General features: G+C 34.5%; 2 protein-coding genes across 3 annotated transcripts in view; both read left to right on the forward strand.

Moving 5' to 3' along the window:
- Positions 1-2,728, forward strand: part of LOC144976928 (uncharacterized) — an 18,263-nt gene extending 15,535 nt beyond the window's left edge. For both annotated transcript variants that reach the window (XM_078921537.1, XM_078921536.1), the window contains one exon: positions 674-2,728. In XM_078921537.1, the coding sequence (XP_078777663.1) occupies positions 674-825 (152 nt within the window). In that variant the 3' untranslated portion in view covers positions 826-2,728. The remainder of the gene's footprint in view (positions 1-673) is intronic.
- An 11,999-nt stretch (positions 2,729-14,727) lies between these two features.
- LOC144976925 (uncharacterized) lies at positions 14,728-19,510 on the forward strand. The gene is made up of 2 exons (XM_078921533.1): positions 14,728-14,827; positions 15,970-19,510. The coding sequence occupies exon 2, from the start codon at positions 18,483-18,485 to the stop codon at positions 19,359-19,361; it is 879 nt and encodes a 292-aa protein (XP_078777659.1). The 5' UTR covers positions 14,728-14,827; positions 15,970-18,482; the 3' UTR covers positions 19,362-19,510.
- The last annotated feature ends 202 nt before the right edge of the window (positions 19,511-19,712 follow it).

Consider the following 19,712-nt stretch of genomic DNA (forward strand, 5'->3'; position numbering starts at 1 on the left):
TGGCCAAATGGAATACTGCCTGTTAATGGTTGAAATCGGATAAAGATAAGTCAAATGAAATGAGTAACATTTTATGACATATTTTGTTTGTGTTCTGGTTAGAATTTTTGCTTTGCTGATGTTGTATAATATTTTTTGTCAAGGAGGTTATTACAAAATGTAAAATATTTCAACAATGTAAAGTACATTCCACGCACATCATTCACAGGATTGATAACTTTGAAAAAAAAAGTATCAGCGGGTGGTTGGATGGGAGCCTCACCCTTGAATCATATACCTATGATGTTCGCATGGGTGTACGATCCGATAGTGATGTCGTTTCTTCTTCTCTTTACTAGCCTATTCTGCTTCTTTGGTTTGTGATTGTATTTTTGACAGGGGATTTTTTTTTCTGTAAATCTTCTGCCTGTTTGTTCTTGGTTATTTATAATTTAGCTTATGGTATCTTTAGGTTATGATTTTGATTTACATTTGTACTATTTTTGTTAGTATCATTACATATATAGATTATTATTTAAACATCATTCTCACCATCTTCATCATCATCATCATCATCATCAGCATCATCTTTGTCATTATTTTTATTTTTGCCATTCTCATGATCATTATATCATAATAATGATGATAACAATAATATTAATAATGATAATCATCATCATCTATCCTTTTGCAGCTGATGACTTTGACATTAGCGAAATCGACTCTCAGACCTCTCGCTCACACTGCTCTCGGAGGAAACGAGAGAACCATATTTGCATTCAGAGCGCTCAATGCGTTCTTCCAGATCCCAACGTAGACAATCTCGTGAAAGAAGAGCTACTGTAAGAGAGCAAGAACCAATGGTAGCGAACACTAAGGACCCCCCTGAATATAGTGCATTGTTCCCAGAAGCTAACAAAAATCCTTACAGTGAAACATGGATATAATGAGCTGGGATGACTAGACAAAGCTTCTCTGTAAAACTGAATCTTTACTTTGGTTTTATGCAAAAAGGAGGAGGGAGGAGGGGAGAGAGTTTGTAATTCCTCCCTTAATGAATGATTATATTCTTCAAACATACAGGGGTCGATCATAGGAGATCTGACACGAAAAATTACGATTCTACTGAAAATTATCATAGTATTCAGTATGAAGTATTTTCCTCATTTCAAGGGTCTTAAAAGTGGTTGCTTGATTTTAACACTTTAAAATGCAAAATGTATTACATATAGGAAAAAAAACAACCCATGCAACACTTACTATGCTGACCCTTCTGGAGAATTTCTTCTATCTTCCATTGAATCAGAAAAAGGATTACGTGTAAAAAGGATGTTCATATCGATACCAGTATTAACCGAGCTAAGAAGACTATGGAGATTATTTATAGAAGTAGAGTCACTATTGATAAATGTATTTTCATGTTTTTTTTTAATACACTTGTTCGACCCATTCTCAAATATGGCAATAATTATTTGATGCCCTATATTCAAAAGACAGTAAGTTTTAAAATGTACAATGACAGGCTACCAAAATGCTTCATAATGGCTATTATTGTTCATATGAAGAAAGATTAAATCATTTGGGTTCCCTTATCTAAAGTAGAGAAGAATTTGAGGTGACTTGATTCAAATTTATAGATTGATACACAGGATAGATAATATTGATTCATCACAATTCATTACTTTCTCTTCTATAATGTTTACAAGAGGAGATACGTGGCTATTTGGTCTTGAAGTATGACACTCGCTTTCGGATTGGAAGGCCTTGGGTTCGAGCTTCACTCAGCACGTAGTTGAGTCCTTGGAAAAGACTCTTTACTCACATTCTCTCACCGCACTAAGGTGTAAGATTAGTAGCCAGTCGTTAACAGCATTGTCTCTTTCGGAAAAATTGTAATATTGCCTAACAGGCGTCATGTCATGTTCTATATGTTATGTGTTGCTTCTGGCCAGGGACCCTTGGTAATTCCCTTTGAGCACGTTAGTGGATATTGTGCTATACAGAAGGTAAAGTTTAAATTTAAACTTTACTTATCCAGAGTTAATACTAATGTGAGACAAATATCTTTCATGTTTCCTACCATTCACTTGTGCAATAATATTAGATTCGAAACAAAGAATGCATGTTCTCTGGATATTTTTAAAACTTTGATCGACAGAGAGTTGTATTATTTAAGATTTCAATTTGTTTCATGATTCATTGATGGTTTTGTTGATAGATCACTTTTTATTTTTTATTTCAAAGGTATTTAACTCACTCAACCCTAACACCGACTATATCCGTAGTTGACTCGGGTTCTTTTACCCCATGCCTATTTATTACATTTTTCTGAGACAAATTGTAGGCGTAGTATCAAAGCTAATGTTTTTAGTTTTTGCATGTTAATGATAGATGTATATAAACATTCTATGTACATGCCAAGGACAACTATACTGAAAGGACAATCATATGGAATCTTCAGGCAACGCTAGTGGGGGCCAACAAAAAAATATAGAAAATTTACACCAAAATAACAGCAGGGGCATTATATGGCAAGATCTACCTTTTTAGAGAGTGATTGTGAATTCTGGGTCCAAAAAAATATTTAATGATTATTATTATCAGCAGTGAATAGGAGTAGCCAAGAAACGGAAAGGATGAGTAGTTAGATATTCTAAAAACTGACCTTATAGTGATTGATTCAGGATGATTTCTTTAGAAGCTTGATTAATGAATGTACATGTAATGTGATTATGAGGAAGAGGATGAACAATTAGATGAAGGGGAAAGGAGATGTACAATATCAACAAAGGGAGGTAATCTGCGGAGGATGATCCCAAGAAACATATGAATACCGAAATATCTACTAAGGGATGCACTACATAGTAGTTGTAATTAGGATCTCTCAAATTTATTAATTTTTTGAACACTATTTCATCCCTATAAGGGATGATCGGTCTGCCAGGTAGAATTTTCATTGGAACACCTGCAGACCAATGTCTTTCACAAATAACAAATTTTGTCGGATGTGGCTCAATATCATCACGAGGAGGGATTTGTTTAACCATGTTTACCGGTCTGGTTCCTCTTTATAGGCAATCTGAACACACAACATTTGTTGGCTTTATTGTAGTTACCATTGTAATTCGCAACACCACAATTTTCCCCATCTTGAATTTGCTAACAAATCACGTCCATGAACATCAGACCCACAAGAGGCAAAAGTTCATGTGAGGAAAAACATTCAGAGTACTGGTTCATTCAATATAGTCAATGGAGTAGCATCAAATTCATAGTTCCATTCCATTCCATATTCATAGAGTTAATTAATAAAGTAACATATCAGATCAATATATATTCAGAGTACAATAGTCGGATTTTTAATAAGGGGCGCGTCTTTTTCTTCTTTTTCTCAGCTAGCTGTTCACGATGTACAGCTGCAAAAATTTGTATGAAACTCTGGATCATTTTGTCGTAATAAAAATGTTTTATCACGACTTTAAAAAAAAACAATAGGAAAGTATTTCGCTTATTACAGCTATATTAAAATCGATAACGGGTGAGGATCTGAACTCAAAAATGATTTATAGTGTCGAAATTATGATTTTCCGCTTATCCATTTTGAAAGAATTTGTTAAAATGGAATGTTCAGTTAATTGAAACTTATATGATGTTCGTACAGAATCTGAATATGAAGGAACGACAGACAAGTTTACATTTTATAACAATCAATATACGTGTTTGATGAATACAAATAAAAGTGAACATTACGCACTTCCAACATTATTTTGAGTTCAAAGTTTTGAGGAATAGCTTGGTATTTATGCCAAAGAGGATTACATAAATTTAATGTAGACCAGTCAAAAGTAGAAATTCATCAATTTATGATACAGTGTTTCCACAAAATGTGCTTGTGTTCAACAACAACGTAACAACAATAACATGCAAAACTCAGAGTTGATTGTGAAATTCCAATTCCATAGATGTCCTCTTTAATGGCTTATCGATAGATACAAGTAGACTTCTTTTCGCAGCTTTACGAGAAAGGAACCGATAGAGATTCTGTATCATATCGTATTGTTTAAGAGCTTATAGGTTTAAAAGAAAACTTTAAATGCTGTGTGAATCGGTCATGCATAGATACAATTTTTCAAAGTTAAATATAAACATTCAATGTTAATTTGACAATTTTGAGTATTTAATCACTAGTTCAAATAAGTTAAAACTAGAGATTCATATCAGTCTTCGGTAATTGCGACGTGATGTAAATAAAAAGCAATAAATTATAAAGTCAAAATTGGATGCAAACTACATAAGTTGTTACTTTATGTTAATGTGTTTTGCTTTTATTCGGAAAATAGTAATTTTTGTAATAGTATGATGTGAACTCATAACCACTAGCCGGAACTACTGTGTCACAAGATTTTTTTGAAAAACGATGAAGTCATCTCTTACTTTGTGGTGCGAAACTGTTTAAATATTTAGCAGTGTAAAATCTCTAATTGTATGACAGCGGTTTTAAAGTGGCTTTTTATAGGTTGTGAAGAAGAAATCTTTTTTTGTGACATGGCATCACAATTCAATATGGGCCAAAATCTTTATTCAGTTAAGAGAAATTGATTCGGAGGTTGACACAAAGTTTTGCAACTTCTGATAGAGGGACATCTTAGAAAAACTAGAAAAACATGCACCATTCATAAAACATCTGACTACTATAGTTCATTCCTTAGAGTACAGTCAATGAGTAGCATCAGAATCAGATCCATAGTTCCCTTCCATAGTCATAGAGTTGTTTAATAGAGTCTCATCTTAGATCAATGAGACAAAACTATATATTCAGACTACTAGTTCATTCCTTTCAGTCAATGGAGTAGATCAGATCCATAATTCCTTTCCATAGTCACAGAGATAATAGTAATAGAGTGAGTGAGTGTAACTGTAACAACAGTAACATCTCAGATCACTGAGGCAAAACTATATATTAAGAGTCTTAGTTACTAGTCCCATACGATTGACAGTCATATCAGCAACACAGATCCATGTAATGGGCATAACTATATATTCAGAGTCAGAGTCCAAGTTCCATCATATATGAATATGATATGGTAATATCAGACCCACTCTAGAAGTTCTAGATAGAGTAGAAATAGAAAGGACTGTTCAAGTTCAAGATAAAGTTGTGAAGTTGACGTGACGAGCAAAGGGGCCCTCTAGACTTATACACTAGACTAAAACAATAAAGTCAATATTTGTCAGTTAACCATATAGAAAAAATATATAAATATAAAGCCGCAGGCCATAATTCATAATAAAATAAGGAACAGTAATTTAATCCGATTCGGATTCCGAATCAGGAGGAGTCTGATTCTGATTATCTGTGCGACTCGACAGAACAACACGACAATGGGCCCAACTATCGTCTGCAGGAACTACAGTTGATAATTCTAAACATGTCTTAAATAATTATTACGCAACTATTATTGGTACTTACCACTTTTCAAAGATTCTGGTTCGATAAATTAGCCATAGTTATTAAAAGGTATTGAAATCAGATTCGTACTTTCGATTTCAAAAAAGATAACAAACCCAATCACTCAGTTTGTAAGAGGGCGTCATAGAAAAATAGTTCATACTTTCCTGTGAAATTTTTGATAGTTCACTACCTTTTTGTATTTTTTCATATCATTCAAGACAAAAGAAATAATATTATTTAAAACTTATGGTCGCCAATTTACCAATTTATTATAAAGTACCGAAATTATAAGAACAGAATCAATTATTGCGCATTCAAGGAAATTGTATCAAGGCAGAAAAGCGGTAGTTTTGCTTGAAATCGTTATCCAACTAATGGCCCCCACTAGCGGGGCTGAAAATCCAAGGCGAGCCTCCTTTCTAAAGTCCTCCTTGGTACATGCTCATTTTTAATACATTTTTCCAGTTTTGAAAAGTAGCAAAAATCTCTAGGATTAAGTGAGTTAAAGGCTATAATCCTAAATTAAGCCTTTCATCATGTTATGTTATGTTATACGTTATTTGTTTTTTTCTTAAAGATCCCATTCGATATCATCAGGATAAAGATCTGTTTAACTTTTTCATGGCTTCCAAGTGTTCTATATTTAAGGAAACAATTCCGTTTTTGAGCAATTTTATCTGTTACTTCGTTTTTAACCTTGGGATTCAATTTTTAAATTATTTATGATTATTTATTATTTATTTGTAACACTCTTTAATAAAATGTTTATTAATGTATAATTTATTTTTATATCCCACACAATATTACCATAACTGGATTGTGGTCGTTAATTTTTAAATGCCAGTTACAGTTACAGTGATATTGTGGTAAGAGCCCTCTACATAAGTTTCTTACTTAATTCGTTCAGGATTTTGATATTTGATTTTAAAATATGAAAATTGATCTGACCTTGTAATAGCATACTTTGTGTAATAGCCTAACACTCTCGTGTATTTAACCATTTAAAAACACCCCTCTTGTGCGGCTTTGTGGTCTTGTGGTATGACACTCACTTTTGGATCGGACGATCATGGGTTTGAATCTCGCTCGGCGCATAGTTGAGTCATTGGAAAAAACTCTTTACTCACATTTTCTCACCATCTCAGGTGTAAAATGAGTACCTGGTGCTGTCTGTCGGAAAAATTGTAATAGCGCCTAACAGGCATCATGTCTTGCTTTATATGTTACTTGTTGCTGTTGGTCAGGGACACTTTGTAACGTGCTTTGAGCATGTTTAGTGGATATTACACTATATAAGAGCTCAAGTTTTTTGTGTTTCTTTTAATATCACAATATTTTTTTGTTTGATAGTCCACTATTATTCATTAAATAGGCGGCATAATAAAGCAACATGATTTTAATTGAATTGACTTGCAAAGGGCACAGTCTGAATCAAAATTTGATTCATAGACAAGCATCTTACTGTTAACCATAAAATTACACCTTGTGTATTTAAGACGCTTTTTCATAAAGATTGCTTTCAAGAAACCTTATCACACCTTTGTCCACCTGGACAAATACCTTGTATCTGTCACGAGCAGATTATCTGTTATTGGTAAGGCAAGCCATGTTTGCCCTGTTTATAATTCCAGTGTATTACACAAGAAAAATCTTTAATAACATAATTTAATAATAAAATAATTTTATGATATAAAAAGTCTCTTAAATGAGTAAAAAAAAAACCACCAAAAAAAACTATTTATTCTTGAGTCTTTATTTTTTCTATAAGGAGCAATATCCACTAAACGTGCTCAAAACAATGCCGGGAAATCTGATTCAGGCATTAATGAGCAAATCTTTACTTTAATCTCAGTATTATCCAGTCCACCCCCACCCCCACCCTGTCTTTACCTATTAACACTTTGTCTTATAACCCGGTAATGTGTTCACCTCAGGAATGGGTTATTAGGTGATTACCTTAGCATTGTCAGAAAACATGTTTTTCAAATATCGATCGACTTCCATGAAGTCCCAGGTTTAGAGTTTTTGATAAGAAGAGGATCATTAGGAGCAGTAGTATTTATGTTCAGGGGAAGAATACATTGAAAATTGACTGTGAGCTGTTGGGTGGGTTGGTTTTTGTTTTTTTTTATCTCCCATATTGGGCAGGAGGTCTCGTGCTGTGTCGTTTATCTCCCTATATCTGTTTTCTGAGTTGCCTTCTATCTTTGTCGTCTTGGAATGAGATTACCTGATTTGCCCTTGCCCTGGCCGTAGTCCTTGACTGAGAATGAATCAGTCAAATGTATAGTATTAGATTTGGGAGATGATATCTTTCTCCTTGCATGCTAATCATTTCTGTTTCAGTATTATCCAGCCCCCCCCAGCTGTCTTCAACTAATAACACACTCTGTCTTATAACCCGGTAATGTTTACACCTCTGTGTACAACTGTGATTTAAATTAAATACTATTTTTTAAATATGCACACACACGTTCGGACTAAAGGCCAGAGGTATGGTCTATCTCAATTTATCAAATTAACATATAAAGTGTCGCTATTGGTTCTTGGTTATATATTTTTTACATTTTTGTGCATTTGCATATAATATATATGTATACATTGTCACCATAGATTCTCAACTTTGTGTTTATACATTTTTATGCATGCCACGTCTGTAAATGAATTTCCATTATTTTATTGAATAAAGTATATATTATTATTATTATTATTATTATTATTATTATTATTATTATTATTATTATTATTATTATTATTATTATTATTATTATTATTATTATTATTAGTACCTCCAGAATGGTTGCATTGTAAGAAAACTTGCTCTTCATATATTGATCAACTTCCATGAAGTCCCAGTTAGAGATTTTGTTAAGGAGAGATCATTAGGAGAAGTATTTTTTTTTAAATTGAGCTTTATATAGAGCAATATCCACAAAATGTGCTCAAAGTGCTTTACAAGGGGTCCCTGGTCAACAGCAACATTTAACATGCAGGACGGGACATGACGCCTGTTTGGTGATATTACCATTTTTCGGACAAAGACAACGCTGTTTAACGGCCAGGTACTCATTTTACTCCCAAGTGCGGTGAGAAAATGTGAGTAAAGAACCTTTTCCAAGGACTCAACTGTGCACTGAGCACGAGGCTCGAACCGAGGACATTCCGATCCAAAAGCGAGTGTCATACCACTAGACCACATAGCCGCACAATTTTCAATTATGTTCAAGGTGAAGAATTGACTGTTAGCTGTCTGGGTGTTTTGTTTCTTTTTCACCTCCCATATTGGACAGGAGATCAGCTGCTGTGTCGTCTATCTCCCTATATCTGTTTCCCGAGTTGCCTTCTATCTTTGTCTTGGAATGAGATTACCTGCTTTGCCCTTGCCCTGGCCGTAGTTCTTGGCTGAGAGGAAAACAGTCTTTACAAAACATGATATTCAAAACAAACAAAAATATTACAGTACATCACTGAGAGATAATTTACAAGGATAGAAATATCATCTCCTAAATCTAATACTATACGTATTAGATTTAGGAAATGATATTTCTATCCTTGTAAATTATCTCTCAGTGATGTACTGTAATATTTTTGTTTGTTTTGAATATCATGTTTTGTAAAGCATTTATGTGTATTCCACTTGGTGAGATCCTGTGCTTGTGTCTGGATGAGACTTTTATGTGATCTCAAACTAATTACACTGATACTGATAGTGTGCTCTTGGAATCTAAATCTGTTCCCTATTTGAACCATCCCCTTTCTCTTACTTATTCTCATGTGCTTTTAATAAATCTAGACTGTTTTGACTACCCCCTTTTTCTCTCTTTTTACCTGTGCTAGCATAGGGAAGTTTTCGAGCAAATTTAACACTAAATCTTTCTGTGTCAGTGCCGCTCTGTCATGGAATAGCACAAGTTTTAAAACGCGATCAAGCCCATCATTTGAATTTTATTTATTTTTTAAATCTGAAAACGGAACTTTTTTCCTGTGCCATTAGTTTGTCGTATATTTTGATTTATACATTGTCACTATCGTCGTATATATTTTCTTTTAATACATAATATATCATACAATACTCCCTGAGCACCTTTGAGTGGAAATGTGCCCTTTATAAGTGCGTCATTATTATTATTATTATTATTATTATTATTTTATTATTATTATTATTATTATTTTGAGACTCCATTTGCATATTCATCATCATCATCATCGTCATCATCATCATCATTAATATTAATATTATTATTATTATTATTATTATTATTATTATTATTATTATTATTATTATTATTATTATTATTATTATTATTATTATTATTATTATATTATTATTATTTTTATTATTATTATAAATGTGTAGCAAGCCCGTAAAACCCTTAAAACAAAACAAACAACAGTGAACTGATCATTGCAAAAATGTAAATACATGTATTTGAATTTGTCCTCGCTCTAAGTAAATTTGCATTGCCATTTAAGGCTTTTTAAAATGTATTTTTAATTTGTCGGATTTATGTGTGTAGTATTTTATAAAGGTAATTAAACGTGCCATTCAAACAATCAACTTATTGTATTTTGATGTATGGTTACAATTTTGGGAGATGATGTTTTTTCTTGTGAATCATCTCTGTTATGTAGTATTACATATTTTTTTTTGGTTTGTAAACATTTGGGTGTATTCCTCTTGGTGGGATCCTGTGCTTGTGTCATGATAAGACTTGTAAGTGATCTTCGATTAAATAGACGTGGAATCTACATCTGTTTCCTTTCTGAACCATTCCCCTTTGTCTTACCTTTTCTTCTTTGCTTTTAATTCTCAATCTGGAATTTTTTGACTATCCGATTTCCTTCCCTTTACTGGCACTGAAATGACTTAAATATGTCTCAAGCGCCGTAAGACTAAGCCCCACCCCCTACCCCTCCCCCCCCCCCCAAAATAAAATTAAATTGAGCTTTTAAAGAGCGCAATATCCACTAAAGGTGCTCAAAGCGCTTTACAGGGAGTCCCTGGCAAACAGCAACACTTAACATGTAGGACGGGACATGACGCCTGTTAGACGATATTACATTTTTTTTTCGGACAGAGACGACGCTGTTAACGGTGAGGTACTCATTTTACACCTGAGTACGGTGAGAGAATGAGAGTAAAGAGCATTTTCCAAGGACTTAAATATATGCTGAGCGAGGCTCGAACCCAGGACCTTCCGATCCGAAAGCGAGTGTCATACCACTAGACCACATGGCCACACAAAAGAAAAAACAAACAATATATGATAAAACTGAGAGTGAGATTGGTGGATACTGTAGTGACTTTTGTTTCCCGCCAAGTCGAGCCATTTTAATTTGCTGAACACTGTTGTGAATCGATGTTCTAAGAACGCCACAAACACTTTTCAAAGTGTTTTAAAATTATTTTTTTCTGATTTCCCATAAACTGATAACGATGCAACCAGGAACCGCTGACGTGCCTGTCATCGCAATAAACTATAATGGAAATAAATACATAACGCTCTGTCACAGATCAGATAAATAATAGTGTTGGTAGAGCAGCATCAGTTCCAGTAAAGAATTTAACTAACCTTTGAACTATTTTAATACCAACTTACGAGTCACTATATAACAACTTTCAGTCGTTTATGAATGTTAACATCTCTCTGCATAAAGGAACTCAGCCAGAGCACTCTGTTTATTGCATAATTGTGTGTGATTTCTTTAACCGACACGTGGAGTAATGGTTCTTTAATATAATAAATTAAAATCATGTAATAGCAGATAAATGATATTTGGCATTTGGTAACATAATAGAAGAATAAATTACGCACATTTTGATATACAGTTTATACTGGGGAGTTTAATACAATCGGAAATATTCAATAGGTGTCAAGACTTTTCAGTCAAGCATAGCAAAAAACGAACAAGTCTTACCAAAAAAAAAAAACAACAAAAAAACAACAACCCCCCCCCCCCCCCCCTGAACAATTAATTTATTCTAGCCTTATTATAAGCATTGGCCGACCTGAGAGAGACATTTATATGCGCATAACTAAAGGCAAGGAACACATTTAAATTACTGAACAATATTTGGGAAACAAAAGGTTACAGTATTAAAACCAAAATTAAAATTTACGAGAGTTGTATCATTTCTACACTCTGTATGGATCTGAATTCTAGACGATGACAACTTGTCAGCATTTCATACAAATTGCCTCAGGAGGATCATGGGCATTTACTGGTCGAATAGAATTAAAAATAAAAGACAGTTAGATCAATGTGGAATGGAAGACAAGAAGGACATCGTCATGAGAAGAAGGTGAAGATGGGTGAGACATATGAGAAAAGGATGAGGGAAACAGCAAAACCGCCCGACACTGGACACCTGAAAGAAAGAGAAGAAAGGGATGGACCCGGACAACCTGGAGGAGAACAGTGGAGTGGAGGGAGAGATGAAATAGTGTGTGTTGTGTTTGTGTGTGTGTGGGGGAGGGGCAGACATGGAGCCCCATGAAGATGATGGCCATGGACAGAGGACAATGAGTAATGGAGGTCCTTCGTTGCTGCTCTATATGCAGCAGGCATATTGGGCTGTAAGTAAGCTCTGTTACAGATCAGGTAAATAAAAACTTATCACACACACACACAAAAAAAAACCCCAAAAACCCAACTCTTCACTCCCCCCCCCCCCCCCACCTCCCCCGCGCTTTCCCCCGAAGGAAAAAAAACCCAAATGAAAACAAATCAAAACAAAAATATATATATAAATTCAAACAAAAGCAACCCCCCACCCCTCCCACAAATATAAGTCCCCCCCCCCCCCCCCCCAATAAAATAAACCGAAAAAAAAACCCTACAAAAAATAGCCCCAAAAGGGACAAGTTTGAATTTGGAAATAAGGCTATACCATGCATAAGGTCACACAAAAAGACATCAACATTAGTTAAGAGAATGGTAGATAAGGATAGTTATGATGATGCCAACTACGACAAAGTCAAATACAAACAATGAAATTTCAATAATCACAACTCTGTCAATTTACCGCTAGGTCAAATTTGATGACTCATATGAAACAACACATGGTTTTCATGACGTCAAATCCTAAAAATGACCAATGATAACAGTGGTTCCGTGTTCAAAACAATTTTTTTTTATGTGGCAGTCTTAGTGAAGTTCTGTTCCGGACATATCTTCAGATATGGACGAGTTTTTAAGAGATGAAAGTCCTTATTGTTAATTCAAATTCGTGGAAATGATAAGAACCAACCTAAAAAAGAAAGAAGAAGAAGAAGAAGAAGAAGAAGAAGAAGAAGAAAAAAGAAGAAGAAGAAGAAGAGAAGGAGAGAGAGAAGAAGGAAGAAGAAGAAGAAGAAGAAGAAGAAGAAGAAGAAGAAAAGAAGGAGGAGAGGAGGAGGAGGAGGAGGAGGAGGAGGAGGAGGAGGGGGAGGAGGATAAATGTGTAGTTACAGTGTTTTAAAACGTCTAACATTGTTCCGGTATCTTATTTAATTGTCCCTTTGTTAATTAAGTCCGTTGTGCATCGTCAAACTATGTTTGAGTTCATATCTGATCGTTTTTGAACGTGTAGTTACAGTGTTTTAAAACTAAACGCCAACATTGTTCCGTATTCTTATTTCTCCCTTTGTTAGGTCAGATGAACACTGACAAAACACATTTTATTCACATCTAATCATTTTTGAGAGAATGTGTAGTAGAGCGTTTTAAAACCAAACTCTTTTCTAACACGGTTCCGTAATATTGTTTAATTTTTCCCTTTGATAAGTCTGATGTGCACACAAAACACATCTTTTGTTCATATTGAATCATTTTTGAAAGAATGTGTAGTTACAGTGTTTTAAAAACAAACTCTAACTCTGTTCCATCATTTTATATTTCCCTTTGATAAGTCTGCTGTACCCTGATTAAATACTTTTCTTTCATTTTGGCCAGAAAACTTTTCACTTTGGAAGTCTAAAGTTTGAAAATATCAAAGTCACACATTAGGCGCAGGCACTGGTGTAAAATAAAAATCTGGAAAGGTGTGTATGAAACAGTGCCTGACAAATCAGAGAGAAAAATGAAAGAAATGAAAAAAAAATCATCCTTTAAAAAAATCAGTCTGCATTATAATAATAAATAAATTGAGCTTTTATATAGCGCAAGATCCACTAAACGTGCTCAAAGCGCCAACCGCAGAACTTAACATGTAGGACGGGACACGACGCCTGTTTGGCGATATTCCAATTTTTTTTCGGGTGGAGACATAGTTGTTAACGGCCAGGTACTCATTTTACACATGAATACGGTGAGAGAATGTGAGTAAAGAGCCTATTCCAAGGACTCAACCATGCGCCGAGCGAAGCTCGAACCCAGGACCTTCCGATCCGAAAGAGAGTGTCATACCACAAGACCACATAGCCGCATTGACTGGCGGTCGAACTTAAGACCTCCTGATTACCAATAATTATAATATCAGGGTGGTGCTTGTGCTGAAAATGGAATTTCTAGCCGATAATATGAGAGTTGGGCTAAGTTGCCACGGTCTATGAGGGAGAATAGTATAATTTCAAGTGTTCTTACTTCTTAAGACTTTTCACTCTTCCAGGAGCATAGGTCATAACGGTAATCCTCCATCGTCCACGATTTTGGGCTGCCATCTGCTCCACTTCCTAATATTATTACAATATCCGTCACTGTCTGCATAAATATAGCCTGGTACTAATTCACATCTGAATCGAATGGGGTAATGTTTGTAAAGTGCTTTGTCCAATGACACAATGCTGGAAGGAAGCAGAATTTTCCATATCTCTGTCACCCATTCAGCCACTGACCATACTTAGAATTTCTTGACTTTTTGTGACAAGGCGATACACGGTATCGTGGAGCCACCAAGCCACACTGATTGAAGTGATAGGCGGGTCACATTGAAGAAGCAAATGTTTTATGGCCAGTTGTTGATATTGGCTTTTTGTCAGAAAACGACAGATTAAATCTGCCGTACTCTCAAAAAACAGATTTCCTAAATTTTGGCCATAAAAATACAACTCATCCTTCAAAAATCGATCCATTAAAATGACCTTCATCTTGTCAAAAACTCTCAAAACTGGGACTTCAACTATGTCCATGATGTCTTGGGTTTGAGAGCTTTTGACAAGATGAGGGTCATTTTAATCGATCAATATTTGAAGGATGTTTTTTGTGGCTAAACTTTTAGAAAATATGTTGTTTTCGTTTGTTTGGCAGAATTGATGATATCTAGCCTATATCCGGGATTGCTTTGTGTCCGGGATGACCCAATTATAAATTGGCCACCTGTATTCATGCTTGTCAATTCCAACATTACTTTGAAGACAATAACTGCACTACTTCAAGCATAACAGTAACTTGTATCGATTCAAACGTCATGTTCATGTAAGTAAATATTTTGTATATCTAGTTTCAAATATGGAACGATCTTCACAGGGCTATTCGTGAAGTATCAAGTGTCCATGGTTTTAAATCAAAGCTTAAACATTACTTTATTTATTTTTTACAAAAAACATAAGTTTGTCAATGTTTCACATTTATTTTACTTTTTCTTCTTTTGGGTAATAACTAAAAGTGTGTCTGTTTGTGTGTGTGTGTGTGTGTGTGTGTATGTGTGTGTTTGTGTGTGTGTGTGTATGTGTGTGTGTAGCTGGGTGTGTGCATGTTAGTGATATTTTAGATTGACATTCTTGTTACTGGAGCGCATAGAGCATGACCTAGCCATGACCTGGTTATGCGCTATTCAAGTGCTATTATTATTATTATTATTATTATTATTATTATTATTATTATTATTATTATTATTATTATTATTATTATTATTTGTTGTTGTTGTTGTTATTATTATTATTATTATTATTATTATTATTATTATTATTATTATTATTATTATTATTATTATTATTATTATTATTATTATTATTATTAATTAAGACAATGCAGCCTATTTAGTGAAAATAGGCAGAGACAACGAGCCATAAATATTCTGGAGTTTGTTTTTTTATATTATTATACCAATAACATATGAATTAATATGGAAGATTTGAACTTTTAAAGGTAATAACATTACTTACAACTTTGCAAGAAAACGACTTTGAGTAAGATTAAACACAAATTAAATGTTTCGGTTCTATAAAATGTAGGTTATAATTCGTATTTAAAACCCTCGTTCTAAAAACTAGAAATCAAAAGGATAATATAAAACCTCTTTGGAATATATAGAAATTAGTAATTCAATTCTTTCCCGTCACAATCTGTTTACACAAGATCTCCAATGAAACTGGATCTCTGTTAAAATAAATAAGGAAAGAGAAGAAAAGAAGAAAGAAAAAAACCCCAAATCAAACAACAAAGCAAAACAACACCAACATAAGAACAATAAAGCAAACAAACGAACAAAACAAAACATTAAGAAAATAACAAAGTACTAAAAACCCTAGCAATAATAATTTTAAAAAAATGAAAGCCAAAATCTATACGAGCGACCATAAATGCACGTTTACTTTTTTCACTGTTTCTATTTTCAGCATGAGGACGGCAACGTTCATATTCCTCTTCTCCTTTGCTGTGGTTTCAATCACTACTTTATCACAAGGAAAACAAACTAAGCACGGTAAAAAACCAATGTCATGGTCAACATACAAGCTCTGGAGCCAAATTCAACAATCGCAATACAACACAGCCATGAACATAATACACAACATTGGAAAACGAGACATCCCTTCTGACATTATCAAAGCCATAGATGGTAAAAACATCTCGGACTCAACATACCAAACATTAAGCCATGTTATGAATCAATACTACGACACTTTACTGAATGTTGCTAGAAACATTGGAAAACGAGACATCCCTTCTGACATTATCAAAGCCATAGATGGTAAAAACATCTCGGACTCAACCTACCAAACATTAAGCCATGTTATGAATCAATACTACGACACTTTACTGAATGTTGCTAGAAACATTGGAAAACGAGATATCCCTTCTGACATTATCAAAGCCATAGATGGTAAAAAAAAACATCTCGGACTCAACCTACCAAACATTAAGCCATGTTATGAATCAATACTACGACACTTTACTGAATGTTGCTAGAAACATTGGAAAACGAGACATCCCTTCTGACATTATCAAAGCCATAGATGGTAAAAACATCTCGGACTCAACCTACCAAACATTAAGCCATGTTATGAATCAATACTACGACACTTTACTGAATGTTGCTAGAAACATTGGAAAACGAGACATCCCTTCTGACATTATCAAAGCCATAGATGGTAAAAAACATCTCGGAATCAACCTACCAAACATTAAGCCATGTTATGAATCAATACTACGACACTTTACTGAATGTTGCTAGAAACATTGGAAAACGAGACATCCCTTCTGACATTATCAAAGCCATAGATGGTAAAAACATCTCGGACTCAACCTACCAAACATTAAGCCATGTTATGAATCAATACTACGACACTTTACTGAATGTTGCTAGAAAATTGGAAAACGAGACATCCCTTCTGACATTATCAAAGCCATAGATGGTAAAAACATCTCGGACTCAACCTACCAAACATTAAGCCATGTTATGAATCAATACTACGACACTTTACTGAATGTTGCTAGAAACATTGGAAAACGAGACATCCCTTCTGACATTATCAAAGCCATAGATGGTAAAAACATCTCGGACATCAACCTACCAAACATTAAGCCATGTTATGAATCAATACTACGACACTTTACTGAATGTTGCTAGAAAATTGGAAAACGAGACATCCCTTCTGACATTATCAAAGCATAGATGGTAAAAACATCTCGGACTCAACCTACCAAACATTAAGCCATGTTATGAATCAATACTACGACACTTTACTGAATGTTGCTAGAAATATTGGAAAACGAGACATCCCTTTGACTTTTTTGGAATGTTGCTAGAAACATTGGAAAACGAGACATCCTTCTGACATTATCAAAGCATAGATGTAAAAACTCTCGGACTCAACTACAAACATTAGCTGTTATGAATCAATACTACGACACTTTACTGAATGTTGCTAGAAACATTGGAAACGAGACTCCCTTCTGACATATCAAAGCCATAGTGGTAAAAACTTCGGAATCAACTCCAAATTAAGCCTTTATGATCAATATACGACACTTTACTGAATTTTGCTAGAAAATTGGAAAACGAGACATCCCTTCTGACATTATCAAAGCCTAGATGGTTAAAACATCTCGGACTCAACCTACCAAACATTAAGCCATGTTATGAATCATACTACGACACTTTACTGAATGTTGCTAGAAACATTGGAAAACGAGACATCCCTTCTGACATTATCAAAGCCATAGATGGTAAAAACATCTCGGATCAACCTACCAAACATTAAGCCATGTTTGAATCAATACTACGACACTTTACTGAATGTTGCTAGAAAATTGGAAAACGAGACATCCTTCTGACATTATCAAAGCCATAGATGGTAAAAACATTCGGACCAACCTACCAAACATTAAGCCATGTTATGAATCAATACTACGACACTTTACGAATGTTGCTAGAAAATTGGAAACGAGACATCCTTCTGACATTATCAAAGCCATAGATGGTAAAAACATCTCGGACTCAACCTACCAAACATTAAGCCATGTTATGAATCAATACTACGACACTTTACTGAATGTTGCTAGAAAATTGGAAAACGAGACATCCCTTCTGACATTATCAAAGCCATAGATGGTAAAAACATTCGGAATCCCTACCAAACATTAAGCCTGTTATGAATCAATACTACGACACTTTACTGAATGTTGCTAGAAAATTGGAAAACGAGACATCCCTTTGACATTATCAAAGCCATAGATGTAAAAAATCTCGGACTCAACTACCAAACATTAAGCATGTTATGATCAATACTACGACACTTTACTGAATGTTGCTAGAAACATTGGAAAACGAGACATCCCTTCTGACCTTATCAAAGCCATAGATTGTAAAAACATCTCGGACTCAACCTACCAAACATTAAGCCATGTTATGAATCAATACTACGACACTTTACTGAATGTTGCTAGAAACATTGGAAAACGAGACATCCCTTCTGACATTATCAAAGCCATAGATGGTAAAAACATCTCGGACTCAACCTACCAAACATTAAGCCATGTTATGAATCAATACTACGACACTTTACTGAATGTTGCTAGAAACATTGGAAAACGAGACATCCCTTCTGACATTATCAAAGCCATAGATGGTAAAAACATCTCGGAATCAACCTACCAAACATTAAGCCATGTTGTGAATCAATACTACGACACTTTACTGAATGTTGCTAGAAACATTGGAAAACGAGACATCCCTTCTGACATTATCAAAGCCATAGATGGTAAAAACATCTCGGACTCAACCTACCAAACATTAAGCCATGTTATGAATCAATACTACGACACTTTACTGAATGTTGCTAGAAATATTGGAAAACGAGACATCCCTTCTGACATTATCAAAGCCATAGATGGTAAAAACATCTCGGAATCAACCTACCAAACATTAAGCCATGTTATGAATCAATACTACGACACTTTACTGAATGTTGCTAGAAATATTGAAAAACGAGACATCCCTTCTGACATTATCAAAGCCATAGATGGTAAAAACATCTCGGACTCAACCTACCAAACATTAAGCCATGTTATGAATCAATACTACGACACTTTACTGAATGTTGCTAGAAACATTGGAAAACGAGACATCCCTTCTGACATTATCAAAGCCATAGATGGTAAAAACATCTCGGACTCAACCTACCAAACATTAAGCCATGTTATGAATCAATACTACGACACTTTACTGAATGTTGCTAGAAACATTGGAAAACGAGACATCCTTTCTAAAATTGATGCTTCCACATAAAGGCCATGAGAGCCCTTGTTGCTAAACCTGGCAAGTTATTGACACGGATGTCCATGAATCTCGAGTTATCCAATCAACATACGCGCAAACGTATTTAAAAATCACGTCAGTTATTGTATATTTAATAAACCTAGTCGAATTAACATCTCGGTGATTTTTTTCCATTAAAAATTTTTTTTAGCTTAAAATCACTCCAACAAAACGCTGTTCGCAGGTGTTGGATGGTGTTTTAATTTGTTGCTGGTATTTAAAGCCATTTCGATCCCTGTTTATAGATTCGAGCATGTTAATCGCCTTGTAATAATAATAGACAAAATTTTTGATCGACCATATTATGATAAGCTGACTCAC

Source organism: Berghia stephanieae, chromosome 7, assembly GCF_034508935.2.
Source record: "Berghia stephanieae isolate SIO BIC M18660-M18661 chromosome 7, UCSD_Bste_1.3, whole genome shotgun sequence".
Lineage (NCBI taxonomy): Eukaryota > Metazoa > Mollusca > Gastropoda > Nudibranchia > Aeolidiidae > Berghia > Berghia stephanieae.

Bases quoted from the DNA above. Each gene is read 5' to 3' on its own strand.
- LOC144976925 (XM_078921533.1), top strand. From the start codon at position 18,483: ATGAATCAATACTACGACACTTTACTGAATGTTGCTAGAAACATTGGA.